Genomic DNA, 17,918 nt, shown 5'->3' with positions numbered 1-17,918 from the left:
GGACAAAACAACGAGGCCACATCTCATTTGCATTGGTGAATTGTTCTCAAGTAGAAGATATTATTAACACAATTCAGAATCGGAACTTACATTTGCACAAACATAAAATCTAAAAACATGTATGTTAATATCTTCCATAAGACCGCCAATTCCTCTGAATTAACCGCCGACGATTGTCGGCGATGAAAAGTTACAGCCCCAGACGGCCCCAGACGGCATTGCATGTTTTATTAAAACATGGAAGGCGGTCGTACATGTTACGTTGATTTTGATAATGGCGATAATTTTACAGCATTTTATATTTTTGCGAAGAAATTTCCATTATTTATAAATCTGTTTATTGCCTATACTTCGCGATGAAAGTCAAACCAAAGCTATCTCTGAAGGCTGTGGAATTCTCGCCATTAAATCAACATCAACGTAACATGTCCGACCTTCTTTCTTCCATGTTTTAATTGCAATGCCGCCTTATGCTGATCAACAGTGAACACAGAGTAACAATTTACTCTGTGCAGGGAACACAAAATAATATAATCAAAGGGAAGTGACTGTATTGTGATAAATAGATTTATCTCCCTTTAATCAGGCGATACACTTCCGTATTCCATTTTCGAGAAATTTCCCGGATCTTTGTTTACATCGTAAAAACCCACGTTTTCTGTGTTTGAAATTGTCAAGGCGCTAAATTGCAGTCATTAGTAAAGACACTTTCTATTTTGTGGCCTCAGCTCATCAGTCATGACTCGGTCTGAAGTCGACATTACTCCCTCGAAAGATGGAGGGGTTCTGAAAGAAATTCTGAATCAAGGAGATGAAAATGGTGGCTCGCCGGCAAATGGAGACACTGTATACGTTCATTATGTTGGAACTCTGGAAAATGGTGATAAATTTGATTCAAGTCGAGACAGAGGCGAAAAATTTGAGTTTCAACTTGGAATGGGTAATTTTTATTTTTTTTCTTAATTTTAAAATTTCGATCAGGTTCAGCAGGCTACCGCATGAACCTTTGGAAAATTGGTTATTAAATTAGTGAAGTAAAATGGTAGATCGATTTGTGCACCTTGTGAGCTTTTGAAAATTAGAAAGATAAATATCATTTTATACCGAATCTACAGTATGTTACTATGTAGGGCCTCCGTTAGCTACAAGAATTAACGTAACTAAAAACGCTGAGATATACTGATGTGCTTGTTTTTAGCTACGATTGGATGCCTTTAGTTCCAAGTGGCAAACTCACTTTCTTTATTAATGCATGTACCATCTTAAAAATAAGTTAATTTTATACTATATTAGTACTTATTACACATACACAGTCCAATCTACTGAAACAACATTCATTTATCAGCAAATATTGACAATAAAGTAAATCAAGCGTTGTGGTTCACAAAAAACCCAAAAACAAACAATAACAAAATCGTCAAGCAATCATAATATGATATAACATGAATATTATGTCAGCTGCATCGAACCGCCACACCACCATTTTCTGGTTCATTCTAAGCTCCAACTCTAAACAACCATCTTCTGGTTCATTCTAAGCTTCAACATTAAACAACCATCTTCTGGTTTATTCTAAACACCAACTCTAAACAACCATCTTCTGGTTTATTCTAAACACCAACTCTAAACAACCACTTCTGGTTCATTCTAATCTCCAACTCCAACCCACCATGTTCAGGTCCATTCTAATCTCCAACTCTAACACGCCATCTTCTAGTTCATTCTAATCTCCAACTCCAACCCACCATGTTCAGGTCCATTCTAAGCTCCAACTCTAACCCACGATCTTCTGGTTCATTCTAATCTCCAACTCTAACCCACCATCTTCTGGTTCATTCTAAGCCCCAACTCTAACACACCATCTTCAGGTCCATTCTAAGCCCAAACTCTGACACACCATCTTCAGGTCTATTCTAAACTCCAACTCTAACCCACGATCTTCTGGTTCATTCTAATCTCCAACTCTAACCCACCATCTTCTGGTTCATTCTAAGCCCCAACTCTAACCTCTAACACACCATCTTCTGGTTCATTCTAAGCCCCAACTCAACCCATCTTCTATTTTCTTTTTATATTTTAGGAAGTGTTATCAAAGCCTGGGATCTTGGTGTTGCCACCATGAAGAAAGGAGAAATCGCAAAATTCACATGTAAAGCAGAGTATGCCTATGGAGCTTCGGGCTCTCCTCCCAAGATTCCACCAAACGCAACCCTTATTTTTGAAGTGGAACTCTTTTCATGGAAAGGTAGGTTGAAATTGTGGTCATAATGTTGGCTATAGTGATAAATGTAGAATGTACATTTGGTGGGAGTTTGAAATAGATTGAGGCTAAATTAAATATGGCGACACAGGGTTATATTTTAATACCAGAAGCAATTTTCTGCTTTTTATTTTTGAAATTAGAAGCAAAAACTTTCAATAGTTGTCATCACACAAACAATCTAAAATTAATACAACATTTTATTGCCTGGTGCCAAATGGAACAGAATTTGATCATTTGGACCGTTGTCCATTCAACCACCACTTGGAGAAATGAAATGGGGTTTAACGTCCTACTGTTCAGATCCTTACCTGGGCTAATGAAGACGGGCATACGCCATACAGTGTGCTATGAGGGAAATTTTGCCCGGGCAGCGGCGCTACGGCCTACTCTCATATCAAATTCCAACTGCCAAGGGATCTTTTACGTGCACACCAATGTGTACGCTCAACCACTTGGAGACTGGATAACCTCTAATACGTCATGTAAACCAGGTTATCCAGTCTACCACCACTTGTTTACAAAAATGTGTATTTACTTGGTTTTTGCATTTAAAAAATGCGGTAATAATTGTTTACACGAAAATACTAGTATTTTAGTTACGGCTGAATTATTAACCGTGGGAAATTATCTTTTCACCTTCTTAGGGTCAGTATAGTTAGGGATAACACGATTGGTCAATAATATCACATTATTTAAGTTTTGCATATATTATATGTCGGCTGGTGATGTATTATTTCATTGGTTAAGTTATGTGTGGCCGATTATTTCCATTCTCTTCATTGAGACTCGGGAGTTTGTTCAAGGGAAGTGAGTCTTATACACATCAAAATGGTGTCTTACATGAAATTTTGTCCTAAATGCTTTCAACCTTTTGAGAGAGTTTTATAGCTACAGAAAAACTCAAGTTTTAAAATTTCCTTTTTAACCAAAATTACTGTAGTCACAAAAACTTTGCATTCTAGTTCAAATCTAACATGCAATATTCATATTTTAGCACGCTTTTTGCGTCCTTGTTTTTGCTAATTTCGAAGTCTGGCGTTATAGTTCAAATCTTACATGCAATGTTCATATTTTAGCACACTTTTTGCATCCTTGTTTTCGCTAATTTCAAAATCTGGCGACGAGACGTCATATTGAAAAAGGAAGAATCTTTATCTTCAAAATATAGTAAGCCTGATATAAACAAGAGTATCTGAATTATTTCCTTAACAGTCAGAGAATTTGATAATATGTTACTTCTTAAGTATCGACTCCAGGAAAATACACTTTTATCTTAATCTGATCTAATTTAAAGTAGCTGATTCATTAAAGGTCAAAATAAGATCAAACTTTAAAGAGACACTACCACCAATTTTACATCAAGGAGACAAGTCTAATAACACTCAGATTTGCTTATACTTCGAGTCTCAGCAGAATGAGTGGAACTTGATTGTCGAGAATTTTGACCTTGACATTAAACGAAATGAAATAGGGTTTTATGTCCTACTGTTCTGCTCCGGCTGGGCTAATGAAGACGGACATTCACCATACAGTATGCTATGAGGGAAATTTTGCCCGGGCAGCAGCGCTACACCCTACTCTTATATCCAATTCCAACTGTCAAGGGATCTTTAACATGCACATGTAAACCTCATTTCTCTTCTTTTCATTTCTAACAGCATAAAATTATACTATAGAACAGTGGTTCTCAACCTTTTTTTGCCAATGGCACACCTTGGAACACATGTAAATATATACCTGGCTAAATATATATGAAAAATATTTGAATTTTGTGAAAAAAAACCCCCAAAACATGGCAAGTCATATACGGCATAGATTTGTAGACAGAGACTAGTCATAGACACATAGAATGACTCAAACTAAATAAAGAAAAACACAGCTATGAAGTTACCAGTAGACACCCGTGAATACTCAATTGGGATCACATGGTTTTCGCAATTTCTTAGTGTGCCGTTCAAAATTTCGCGTCACACTTAGGAAGATCACAAGGTCTGTCATTGGGTCAAGTGTTGTATCCTATGTTAGTCTCGATATGACCTAGTTTGTGTTGAGTGGATCAGTCTTTCATGTTTATAAAATTGTGCGGGAGCCATAAAAAGCTCCTGATACCTTGAATATATGCAGGTACTGAAAGTAGTTTATTAATCTCAGTATTTAGGAGAGCGATTTAGCTAATTTGCAGGAGTCTTTAATGACTCCTTCGAAGGAAAGCTGACGTGCGTCTGCGTGGAGAGGAACAGGAGCAAAAGCTCTCCTTAAACGTGAAGGACTGGTGGATGTTAATCTCTCTCTCTCTCTCTCTCTCTCTCTCTCTCGAATAGGCCACTCTCTCTCTTTCTTGAATAGGCCACTTTAAAAATGACAGTGTTATCATTATCTCATGGAGTCATAATATATGAAGAACTTCCTGAATTTATGTGAAAAACCCATAAACTTCACATCTTATAATTTGATTAGATTAGATTAGTTTGATTACAACTCTGTGTTGTGATGTGGATGCATTCACCGGTTGGATGTATGTGTAATGAGAGTATGCCACACAGGGGCAAATAACATTGTTCTATATTTCAGGAGTGTTGGTTGGGGTGGGTGAGAGTGATGGTGTGAATGTGTGATAGAGAGGGAGAGATGGGGTTTAACGTCCACTCGACACAAACTAGATCATTTCGGGACTAACATATGGTTTTATTTTTATTTCAATAATTCGCCTGCGCGTAGGGGTCTTTAGTAGTGGGAGGAAACCGGAGGACCCGGAGAAAACCCACGAGGTTGAAAAGGAGACCCTATTCCTTGTCACGTACAACCGGGGAATCGAAACCCCGCCAGTTGACTCAATGACAGACTGTATGATACAGCGCACGTGTGCTAACCATTCGGCCATCCCCCCACCCCCCCTCCCCCGTGATTGTGTGATAGATCTCTTATAAACTTACATGTACATATGAATGTGATCGTACATGTATGGAAGGGTTGGGTGGTCAAATGGTTAGCACGTGTGCGCTGTATCATAAGGCCTATCATTGAGTCAACTGGCGTGGTTTCGAATCCCTGGTTGCAGTGTACGTGACAAGGGATACAGCCGTCTGTCTTACCTCGTGGGTTTTCTCCGGGTCCTCCAGTTTCCTGCCACTGCTACAGACACCTACGCACAAGCGATTTATTGAAATAAAATTAAACCATATGTTAGTCCCGAAATGACCTATTCTGTGTCAAGTGGCCGTTAAACCCCATTTCTCTCTCTCTCTCTCCCTCTCTCCCTCTCTCTATCTATCTCCTCACAATTTTTATTCAATTTTGACAAAACTTGAAATATAGGTTTATATCCCAAAGATCTGTTCCTTTCGATATTGGCATGTATCCGATTGTAATTTCATGGATTATTGTCTCTGATTGTACAAAAAATCACGTTTTTAGCTTGTGGAAAATTGAGAAGTCAGAAAGTTTTTTTTGTTTTTTTTTTCTCCTCCACCTCTATTCTCTATCCATCTCTTGCAAAATGTGGGCGTATCTTGCCTGACAAACGCTGGTTGCTTTTTTGATGAAAAATATTGTTATTGATCCAAAATCTCAGAGATATATAAAATGAGCATATATTTTTATTTATTTCGGTTGTAGGTGAAGACTTGACGGAAAACAAAGATGGTGGAATTATTCGTAGAATTTTAACGAAAGGAGAAGGATATAAACAACCAAAGGATGGCTCATCAGTTAATGGTAAGTACGAAACAGACCGTATGTGCAATCTGATTAAAACACAGATCCTATTTCGTTTCGTTTTATTTATAGTTCAAAATTTCGTTTTACTTGTCTTTACTACACTAGGATCTGGAAGAGTTGTTATCATTGACGAGTTCTGGATGATGTGAGGGATTAGTCAATGAAAAGGTCTGTTACAGCAAGCTTTTGGCATGAGCTGCATGGAACTGTGGGTAATCCACTAGAATCATCAATGCTGATTGGTTAATCATATGTCTGACGTCATAAGGTCAAAAGCCGCACGTATGACCTCTGACACGACCTCACAAAAAAACTGGTCAGATCTTCATGTAGTGGAGGCCATCGAATATTAGAAAACAAAACGAAATATAGATAGTATTTTAATCAGATTAGCTGTATGTGGTATTAAAAGCCCGAGTTGTATTGTGTTTTGAGACATTGTACGTGAATTCCCTTGGAGATGAAACATTGGGAATATTGCCTATCAGGAACGTTCTGCATTGACGGAATTGCAATCGTGTGACATGAAATTCAATCCTGTCCTGTCATAGTTCTGTCAATCTCGACAACTGATGTGGTGTGAGTAGAATTGTGACGTAATTAAACGCAATGAATATGTATCAGCTGTCATGGTTGATTGAGATATTTTCGTATGCAATCCCCATTTTCACTTGATTGTCGCTATTTTGGGGTTTGGCAGAATTTGACTCTGGAACGTTTAATCGAGCATCCCCTGAATGTGGGGGAGGGAGACGAAGGGAAGTTCGACTGAACATGGTTATGAATCTTATGTAAAATAGAATCAAGTATCAACACCAGAAGATACAGAGAGGTTGGATGGCCGGATAGTTAGCATGTGCGCGCTGTATCATAAGGCCTGTCATTGAGTCATCTGGCGTGGTTTCGATTCTCCGGTTGTATGTGACAAGGAGTAGGGTCGCCTGTCTAACCTTGTTGGTTTTCTCCGGGTCCTTCGGTTTCCTCCCACTGCTAAAGACCCTTAAGCGCAAACGAATTATTAGATAAAAATTAAACCATATGTTAGTCCCGAAATGACATAGTTTGTGTCGAGAGGATGTTAAATCCCATCTATCTCTCTCTCTCTCTATCTCTATCTCTCTCTCTCTCTCTCTCTGGTGCAGAAGTGTAGGATGTTAACCAATTTCATTTTATTTGTATTTTTCAGTTCACTATGTAGGTAAATACGACGGTATCAGATTTGATGAAAGAGATGTACAATTTGAGGTTGGTGAAGCAAGCGAGCAGAATGTCATTGAAGCCATTGAAATCGCTGTTACTAAAATGAAGAGGGGAGAAAAATGTCATCTTACCGTAGGACCTCAGTATGCGTATGGTTCAACGGGAAGCGAAGATTTTAAAATTCCACCAAATGCTACTCTAGAATATGATGTTTATCTTTCTAATTTCGAAAAGGTTTGACTTATAATTTTTTATTATTTTGAAATTGTGCAATATGTTGGCATTCAACATACTCCTCGCAGTGTTTCGTTTGATTATACCTAATCCCACAAAACACTGCTTTAACGAAAGCAAATTTCTGTTCCAAATTATGACTGGTCAATGGTCAGATTAACAACCAATAGCTAACTGCGTTACAAAAGCATAACGCTTAAAACAGAGCTCCAAATTGGACCAAATATGTTTACATAACGTTACGTCATGACTAACAATTTTATTATGCCCAATTAACCAGTGCATAGCAGAATATTGCAGAAAAACTAATTGCGTGACAAACGAGGCTATCAAATCAAAAATAATGTAAACAATACTGTTTGGAGACGAACATACTTTCACCGTTTTTAATACCTTAAATCATTGTCCAAAGTTTTAGGGAAGACCCCAGATTAAACGAAGGGCTGTCATGTTGCTGTACTTGGGATAGACAAACTCCCTCAAAAGCTCAAGTATCAGAAACGAATCCAGCAATGGTCAGAGAGGAATTTCTCAGGCCATTGCTTCAGGAATATGGCATTCAATAACAATAGATTTGCATCAATCCTGAAAAGTCAGTGTGGGTGTATGCTGTCCACAATATGCTGCTGACACCAGTTTTCGTTAATTTTTTCCAGAGTTATTACCCTTCATCACTTTTGTGACAAAAGTTACCAACTGAGTACACGTAATTTATATGCATTGTTCAGATAAATGAAACAAAGAATCACATCAAAGTTCAATTACATGTCTGTTAATTACATCTAGAGTGATGGCCCTTTGCTCCCGTAGAAGGTGATGAACACTCTAGCACAATGGTTCTCAACCTTTTTTTGTGAACGGCACACTTTGGAACACATGAAAAAATGGCGGCACACCTGGCTATATAAACATATTTGAATTTTGCAATAAAAAAAAATTTGGTAAGTCAGACGGCATACAACCAGAGACTAGTCATAGACACATAGAATGACTCAAACTAAATAAAGAAAAACACAGCTATGAACTTATCAGTAGACACCGGTGAATACTCAAATTGGGATCACTTGGTTTTTCACATTATCTTAGTGTGCCGTTCAAAATTTCGCAGCAGCACACTTAGGAAGATCTCGCGGCACACTGGTTGAGAATCACTGCTCTAGCAAGAAAGTTCATCATGGGAATTAATTAAAAATTATATTCTTAGTTTTGATTATTTTGTGGATAAGAATTACGATATTGCCCTTGATTATGTTACAGAATCTTGTCAACGCGCCGATGATAGTATCTAAAAATTCAAAACGAAGCAACCTTTGTGGACTGCTGGGGCGACTTGGCAGCTGTGGGCATATGTTGATTTCCTAGCAACCTATATTTGGATGTTTTATATTCTAGATGTCATGAATTTCTTACTGAAATCTACAGAAATTTAGTTATGAGCTAACTTAATATTGGACAAAATTTGAAATTTGTTTAAAAAAGTCCTATCCATTATTATTATAAATCCTATTGTAGGCTAAAGAACCATTTGAAATGGATGTACCAGAAAAATTAGACCAATCAGAACTTGTTAAATCTAAAGGAACCAATCATGTTAAGGTAAGGAATATATTAAAATGGTTAGCGCATGCTCACTGTATCATAAGGTCTGCCATTGAGTCAACTGGTGTGGTCGCCTGTCCAACCTCATGGGTTTTCTCTGGGTCCTCCGGGTTTCCTCCCACTACCAAAGACCACTACGCGCAAGCAAATTATTGAAATAAAATTGAACCATATGTTAGTCCCAAAATGACCTAGTTTGTGTCGGGTGGGGGTGGACGTTAAACCCTCTCTCTCTCTCTCTCTCTCTCTCTCTCTCTCTCTAGATGAGAAAACCTTCCTAGAAACATCAACAGAAATAAACTTTTAAGGAACTTGTATTCCTTACAATGTTACAATCATCTCCTGTGTTATTTTTTTGACTGTTTTCATTTTGTAAGCGATTTTATATAAGCTGATAAAGCTAGTTATCGTATCCTATATTTATTATATAAATTTTGTAAATTTAAATGAATAAAATATTGTTTAAATAAAATTTTGTAATTTATTTTATTTATGATATTTTGTAGGCCGGTGAATATCAACGAGCGATTAAATGTTACAATAAAGTTATATCATATTTAGAACACGAGACGAGTCTAGAAGAAGACGAACAGAAGAAGAGAGATGCTTTAATGTTAGCGGCACATCTTAATCTAGCTTTATGTCATCTTAAACTAGAAGAAAATAACTCAGCTGTTGAACAATGTGATAAAGCTTTAGAAATGGATTCCAATAATACGAAGGCTTTCTTCAGACGAGGACAGGTAGAAATATAAACGCTCAACCTTTTCATTGCAAGTTCTTAAAAGCCTAGGGCCTGTTTCATGAAATTTTAACTTAAGATAAAATCAAATTTTTTCTAATTTGATTGGATAATATTAGATTGATTTGAGTGTTTAGCCAATCAAAATTGAAGTATCTACTAATATTTGGGTTTTACCTTTAGTTAAGATTTCGAGAATGAGGGCCCAGATTCTATAATATTGTCCAATAATGGTTTGATTCTGTTCAATATTTATCCAAGCCGGGAGATTATCAAGATTATTTTAATTTTATTTTCTTAATTGGATCTTAAACTGTGAGAATTTTCATAAGTTCTTCTCCCAAATGTTTCCGGCGTGGTTCCCCCTTGTCAGTGATGCAGGACGGAGGGCCTGACAAGGATAGCTGTCTAGTCCTTCGGATGAGACGAAAAACCGAGGTCCCGTGTATACATTGGAATGCACGTAAAAGATCCCTTGGCAGTTGGAATTCGATATAAGAGTAGGCCGTAGTGCCGCTGTCCGGGCAAAATTTCCCTCATAGCACACTGTATGGCGTATGCCCGTCTTCATTAGCCCAGGTTAGGAGCAGAACAGTAGGACGTTAAACTCCATTTCATTTCATTTCATTTCTTCTCCCAAATGACGAGATATTAAACTCCATTTCCTTCCTTTCAGGCACAACTTAATAAAAATGAGTATGAAAATGCAAAGAAAGATTTTGAAAAAGTTATCGCCCTTGAACCTGAAAATAAAGCTGCGAAGAATCAAATTGTTATGTGTAACCATAAACTAAAACAGTTTATTGAGAAAGAAAAGAAAACTTACGCTGGAATGTTCTCTAGATTTGCGGAACAGGATGCCAAGGTAGGGTTATTACACGTATTTACATGACCGTTTGCTCATGGAGGTGGGGGGATCACGTGGCTAAGTGGGTAAGGCGCTAGCTCGCTAGCCTGGAGGTCGGGTGTTCGATCCCTGCATTGGCCGAGAAAGTTCATCCAGATTTTCCGGCGTGGTTCTCCCTTGTCAGTGATGCAGGATGGAGGGGCTGACAAGGAAAGCTGTCTAGTCGTTCAGATGGGACGAAAAACCGAGGTCTCGTGTACACATTGGCGTGCACGTAAAAGATCCCTTGGCAGTTGGAATTCGATATAAGAGTAAGCCGTAGTGCTGCTGTCCAGTCAGAATTTAGTCACATTGTATAGCGTAGGCCCGTCTTCAATAGCCCAGTCGAAGCAGAACAGTAGGACGTTAAATCCCATTTCATTTCTATTGAACAAAAACAATATTTCTGTATAAATTGAACTGTATTTATTGTGTTTTAAGTTCAGGTTTTTTGAAATTCTTACCGTCGGGTGAGTTCTCCAGGTAGGACAGGTAAATCCAAGGTAAACAAAATGCGTTAGAAATTGACCAGGTGGTAAAATTGTGACGTAGAAAGCCCTGCTTTGTGAAATAGGGGGAATTATGTCCGATAGGAGTTAATATACATTCAAAAGCAATTTATTTCATTTTGTTTCTCATTGCCAGTTTCCTGATAAAAATACACCCGTTATAATCAAAACAAATTCTACTGGTGAAGTAATGGACAACATTGATAATTGGTCCAATGAAATGGCCAAGGATATGATGTCCATTGAGCAAGAGATGGCAGCGTTCGGAGAAACGATGCCACTTATTCCAGACAAAGAAAATATAAATCCTAGGCGCAAGTGAAAGGTTGGTGAATTACCTCCCATTTGTTACCAAATTGGGACTGTCCTATAAAATGAAATGGGGTTTAATGTCCTACTGTTCTGCTCCGACAGCAACCGTCTTCTGATTCTATTTGTATCTTTTGAACTGAACCTGTAAACCAAAAAACCCAACCGCTAACATCTTAGCAGAAGCACCTTTCAAATGAACTTTTTAAAAAAGCATCAAGTGATGATTGCATTATTATGATTTTTAGATTGTAGATTTTTCTTCTTAAAAAAACCCCACAAAAACAACTAATAATGTCTTTTAGAGAGACATGTGATTCATTTTGCACCTTTGGAAGGAATGAAGGGTGGGGGGCAGATGGCCGAATAGTTAGCATGTGCATGTTGCATTATAAGGTCTGTCATTGAGCCCAGTGGTGTGGTTTTGATTCCCTGGTTGTATGTGACAAGAAGTAGGGTTGCCTGTCCAACCTAGTGGGTTTCTCCAGGTCCTCTGGTTTCCTCCCACTGCTAAAGACCCCTACGCACAAGTGAATTATTGAAATAAACATTGAACCATATGTTAGTCTCAAAAGGACCTAGTTTGTGTTAAGTGGATGTTAAAACCCATAATAACTTTTAAGATTTATATGAAAGAAATCCAACCTAATAACATATTTGAGAGAGAGTGCGTTAATGTAAACATATAGGATGACAGGGTTAAACATACATTATCCAAGAGCTAAATCTGTCTATTGCAGGTCTTTCTAAAGGTGTTAAATGTTATATAAATTAATAATTAGACATTTATTAAAATGAAAAGACCATAATCAACTCTCAATGCCATCTTACATGTCTGATTTTCAATGGATTTGAATCTGATCTGCTGTTAAGCACCCATTATGAATGCGAAAATGGCTAATGGGGACTTCGTTAATTATCGTGACAGCAGTAACAGTGACAATCAAGGCTACAGTGATTTTAAAATAAGGTTTTCTCGGCTTGGAGTGTAGCAATATGACTGAAATTTTCAGAATATTCCCTTTACATTATCTCGTTTTTAACTATTATAGTGAGAACTGCCAGCTCTTTATCTTATCTTTCATAATGTATTATTAATGATGCATCATCAGGACTCGGTTTGAATTCCTCAAACTGTGCAATCTGTGAAACAAAATGAAATAACTGTTTTTATGATGAAAGGTCTTTTTTTTTTACTTCCTTCATAGGAAATAATGCCAGTAGACCTAGTGTATAAGAGATGGATTAGATATTTTATATCAAAGTATTTTTTAAAATTATGCGACTATTCTATCTCTGTACCATCCAAAACATGCCCAATAATACAAGAATAGTTTATCCACGACCTCGATCTGGGTTTAGTCGAGCCTACTGTACTGTTATCGTCTGCCACAAAAAAGTCAGAAGAAATTTCCTAAGTCGGATCTTCGCTCAACTAGGATCAAAATGTTCGGTCCATTCGATCTAATTCCAGCTTTTTTCCTTCACCGAAGTCAGATCAGCAGTAATCCTAGTATGTTCAGAATTTCCCGAAACCATGGTCTAAAACAAGCTTAGGTATTCCATGCACAGAGCCCTAGAATACTTTCCTACGTCATTTTGACTCAAATCAGCCTATTTGACGTGACTCATTAATAGAATTTTCCCGGAAAATTCGAAACTAGCTGTCTGCTGTAGGAGATACTGTCCAGAAAATTTAAGACATTTTTCAAAGATGTGCCTTTAAATAATTATTATTTCTAATCGTGCTGTGATTGAATTTTGGTCTTCGGCTAACTCGGATCTTCGCTTAACTCGTATAAAATTGGTCAGTCCACTTAGATCTAACTTATGCGAGGTTTACTGTAATTGAATTGATAATGACTAGAGAAACCTAGTCAAAACATCACTCAATAATTTGCAGTACAGTAAACTTCGCATAAGTCAAATCTAAGTGGACTGACCAAGCGAAGATCCGAGGTAGCCGAAGACCGAAATTCAATCTTAGCTCGATTAGAAATAAACCGCAAGAGCCGGAAAATTGATTCAAAGGCACATTTCAAGCTTTTGTTTGTATGTGCAAGTAGATAACTTCCGTTTTGGTGTGAGTAGATAACTTCTGTTTTGTCGCCATCTTTGAAAAATGTCCTAAATTTTCCCGGAAAGTGTCTCGTACAGCAGAAAGCGAGTTTCGAATTTTCCAGGAAACTTCTATTATTGCATTGTGTCAAATAGGCGGATTTGAGTCATAATGATCCGAGAAAGTATTTTTGGGCTCTGTGCATGGAATACCTAACCGCATTTTAGACCATCGGTACGAACGAAACTGACTTAGTCAAATTCTGAAGATACTGCCTATCTGACTTAGGCGAAGGAAAAAAAACAGAATTAGATCAAATGGACCAAACATTTTGATCCGAGTTGAGCAAAGATCTGACTTAGGAAATCTGACTCTAATAAGAAAAACGTGCAGGATCAAAGGGTCCAAACGATTTTATCCGAGTTGAGCGAAGATCCGACTTATACAAATCGACTTACGCGAAGTTTACTGTATTTTATTTTCTCATTTTAAGACGTTTATTAATAGACTATTTATTTTTCATAGAAAACTCCTGAACCAATGAATCAAGATATTGGAGATAGCAATGGTGAGAAGAAGGAAGAGGAAGGCGGGTCAAATGGGACAGAGGAATCTGAAATGATAACAGAATAACCAACAAGTCTGGAAAGTTTGACGACAAGTTGTAAACAGAAACAGTTTTTTTTATCAAGTTTTGTCAAAAACAAACATTTGTTAAGATTGGATATGTTAAGATGGATGTTAAGAAGATGAGCCATGGTTCCCATGGCAAATTGTTTGAGATGTTTACTTTAAAAGTTTACTTATTCTTTTGTAAAATAAAAAAAATAAAAAACTTGTCAAGGAACTGAAGCTTGTCCCCCTTGGCAAATGGTTTACTTTAAAAATGGACATGGAAAATATGAGAATATTTGTGGAATTGTTTTTCATTGTTAAAGAAAATTAGAATGACAGATGGACATTTACCCTGAAAGTCAGTGAGTACCATGCATTTTTTGATGCCGACATTAATCTTATGTGTGCACTGACATCGTGAAAGAAAAACTACATGGGCACAATCGTCAATCTCGGCTCTCAGAGAAACGTTTACTGTTACTTTCTCTCTGGGGAATCCCCTCTTCATTAGCTCAATCGGTGCAGAACAGTAGGATGTTAAACCCCATTTCATTCCTCTGGGAAATCGCCTTGGCCATATGTCGGTCATTTTGAAAGTCACATGATGTATCCTTCTGCCGGTTGCTTCACATCAAATTTTATGCTCATATTGCCGAATCACTCACATCGCGCCCTAAAAATAGTTCCCAGTAAATCATCAAATCGGCTGTTTTCGAATGAACTTTTGATGTAAAGATGTGGAAAAAGTTAAATGGACCATTAATATGGAACTCGTACAAGGAACCAATGCCTAATTGTCAAGAAATCGTCAGCATTTGATTCAAACAAATCAAGCCAATCAGGAGCTACTGGGGGTTGGGGGGAGGAGCTAAGAAACCCGATTTAGACTAATTAATGTCTGGTGTGTTTCCCCGGAGGGAAACTAATGGTACGTACACCCTCTCTGGGAGCCGAGATAGCACAATCGCATAAATGTTTAAGACCTTTTTGTTCTTGTTTCTAATATTCTAAATGTGAAGTTTAACTCGGCAAACCTCAGCAGATTCTGTTACTCTACATCTAGCCTCGACTGTATGACGGTAAGTGATATGTACCTATGCCTATACAATTGCGATGCGGCACCGGTTTACTTATCAGGAAAACTTGCCGCTTCTAAAAAGAAGTTATCAAAATTGCGTCGTTCGAAGCTTGTTTAGAACTTTCAGTGCAAAGTTGTACTTGTTTGTAGAAAATAGGATAAACTTGAAAAAAAAACAGCTTCAGACTTTGAAATATTTGTATGATAAAACATTCTTCAAAGGCGTCGTGGCGTCGTCATGGGCAATGCTTTTGGTAAATCCGGGAACTTCAGTTGTTCCAATGGCGGACTTCGTCATAAAGCCGAGGCTAGATGTAGGGTACTGAAATCTGGTGAGGTTTGCCGAGTGTGTAAAGTTTATGATCGTCGTAGGAGAGACTGTTAAACATGGAGTGTGATTGTAGGTGTGAAATCAATCTGATTATAATACAGATCTATATTTCGTTTCCTTTTTTTATTCCTTTGATGGCCTACACTACGTGAAGATCTGATCAGTTGTATTGGGAGGTCGCGTCAGGATCATACATTTGGCTTTTGACTTGATAACATCATTCATTCGATCAACTTGTTTCTTGTGGGTATTGTTTACTATTGCTGCGAATGTCTACCCACAGTTCCAAGTGCCAGATGACAAGAAATTGACTCAACAGACCATTTAATTGGCTATTCCCTCCATCAACCAGGTTAGTTAACAACGCTTCCAGTGAAGACAAGTAAAATGAAATCTAGAATTATTAGATACGAAATGAAATAGAATCTGTGTTTTAATCAGATTGGTTTAAAATGGTTGTTTTAATATCAGAACATATGTCTATTACATATTACTTTAAAGTCGCTGATAACATCATTTGCATTTTTGGGACAAAATCTAATGTTTCAAAACTTAATCCACTCTGATAGATTATTTAACATTTAAAAATACATTATGTAAGATTTAGATAAAGAGCTGACCGTTCTTGCTATAATAGTTCAAAATAGATAATGAAAATGAATATATTGAAAATTTCATTCATGTTGATATTTTTATTTCTTAAATGTTAAACATCAATATTCAAGAGCTAAATCTGTCTATTGCAGGTCTTTCTTCAGGCTTGAAATGTTATCTAAGTTATTAATTACACATTAACTTACCGGACGGCTGCGATATAAATAGATTTTAACACGCTTTGTAGTCGATGCGGTTATTGTAGAAATGGATAATCAAGACTTTGTTTATAATCGTAATGACAGTTAAGGCTAGACTATAATTATATCGCTGATATATAGGCTCAGAGTGAAGTAATCTGACTGAAATTTACAGCATATTCATTTTTCATTATCTATTTTTAACTGTTATAGTGAGAATTGTCAGTTCTTTATGCCGCTTTAAATAGTCAATCTGAGATATTTTAGCATTGAAAAACTGACACACAGAGACTTAAAACACTTTTCATTATTTTAATACAGGATAATTTGTTGATCCTTGCATTTAACAATACTTGTTCTATAGTATATAATAAATTTAATTTTATCGACGGATTCTTGTTTTCTTACTTTATTATCCTCGCCTGTCCAACCTTGTGGGTTTTCTCCGGGTCCTCCCACTGCTCAAGATCCCTACGCACAAGCGAATTATTGAAATAAAATTAAACCATGTTAGTCCCGAAATGACCTAGTTTGTGTCGAGTGGACGTTAAACCCCATTTCTCTCTCTTTTATTATAAAATGGTGTTCTACATCCTTCTGTTCCGACTGGGCTAATGAAGTCGGGTTTACCCATAGCCTACAGTGTGCTATGAGGTAAATTGTGCCTGGACAGCGGCACTATGGCCTATAACAAATTCCAACTGTCAAGGGTTCTTTTACAAGCATGCCAATGTGTACAAAGGATATCAAGTTTTTCATACCCATCCAAACAATTATACGTTGTCTCTGCATCCAGCACCACTGCGAAGTGGGAACCTTAAGGGAAGGATATTGAAATGCGATTCATCCCAGATGACGCCTCACGTAAACTGCTTAAGAAAATGAAATGAAACGGGGTTTGATGTCCGACTGTTCTGCTCCGATTGGGCTAATGAAGGTGGGCAAATACTAAATTCAAAGGAAGTTGGTTAAGGGAAGTAACTCATCTTGTTGCAACAGGAGGCAGACCACCATTAATTTCCCCATTGACTTCAGTTTTAATTCTGGCCTCTATGCCCACCTCCAACTTTTCCCCAAATTTCCGTTAGGCTGAATGCTTTCCACTACAGACAGAGGAGCAAATGGTCATGTCTTTGCACTAAAATTTGTATATGGTTGACCACCAAAATTTTGAGATAAACAAACTTGAAAAAGCATAGTAAAAACATGTAACTTGTTGCCGTACATATCACTGTAGCCAACCTGATAACCCTGTTATTCTTCCACCTCAAAATCATGAAGTTACCAAAACCTGGCAGAAAATGTTAATTCAAACTCTCTTCGTCCATTCTATACCAAAATATCAACAAAAATGGGCATGGAAAAGGGGAGAAAAGAGACAGAGAGAGAATTGCTATAAATAGATGAATTACAATTTGTGGGTACCGAGATGGTGAAATTTAATGGTGGTCTGCCTCCAACAAACAAGCTGCCATATTGTTGTAAACGTAAGCAATGAGGCTAAGATGAGTTTGTAAACACGATACTAGATCTTTGTACAATCTGAGAAATATCTTTCTGTGTTTATACCCACAATTCTAAC

At 37.3% G+C, this 17,918-nt stretch overlaps 1 protein-coding gene across 2 annotated transcripts; it reads left to right on the top strand.

Moving 5' to 3' along the window:
- Positions 1–588: 588 nt before the first annotated feature.
- LOC126824049 (peptidyl-prolyl cis-trans isomerase FKBP4) lies at positions 589–16,726 on the top strand. 2 transcript variants are annotated; one of them, XM_050553209.2, is made up of 9 exons: positions 589–940; positions 2,081–2,245; positions 5,879–5,977; positions 7,167–7,414; positions 8,927–9,010; positions 9,520–9,756; positions 10,432–10,620; positions 11,287–11,475; positions 14,044–16,726. In XM_050553209.2, the coding sequence occupies exons 1-8, from the start codon at positions 739–741 to the stop codon at positions 11,470–11,472; spliced, it is 1,410 nt and encodes a 469-aa protein (XP_050409166.1). In that variant the 5' UTR covers positions 589–738; the 3' UTR covers positions 11,473–11,475; positions 14,044–16,726. The 2 variants fall into 2 exon arrangements, with proteins under 2 accessions (XP_050409166.1, XP_050409167.1); XM_050553210.2 differs by lacking the exon at positions 11,287–11,475.
- Positions 16,727–17,918: the final 1,192 nt, after the last annotated feature.

This window comes from Patella vulgata, chromosome 6, assembly GCF_932274485.2.
Source record: "Patella vulgata chromosome 6, xgPatVulg1.2, whole genome shotgun sequence".
Classification (NCBI taxonomy): Eukaryota; Metazoa; Mollusca; class Gastropoda; family Patellidae; genus Patella; species Patella vulgata.
This window is presented reverse-complemented; position numbering and strand designations above follow the sequence as displayed.

What these genes read in the sequence shown, in the direction of transcription:
- LOC126824049 (XM_050553209.2), top strand. Translation starts at nt 739, where the DNA reads ATGACTCGGTCTGAAGTCGACATTACTCCCTCGAAAGATGGAGGGGTT. An exon ending in TGAGTTTCAACTTGGAATGG is followed by an intron (nt 941 to 2,080) that starts GTAATTTTTATT and finishes TTTATATTTTAG; the next exon opens with GAAGTGTTATCAAAGCCTGG. An exon ending in ATCTTTCTAATTTCGAAAAG is followed by an intron (nt 7,415 to 8,926) that starts GTTTGACTTATA and finishes ATCCTATTGTAG; the next exon opens with GCTAAAGAACCATTTGAAAT.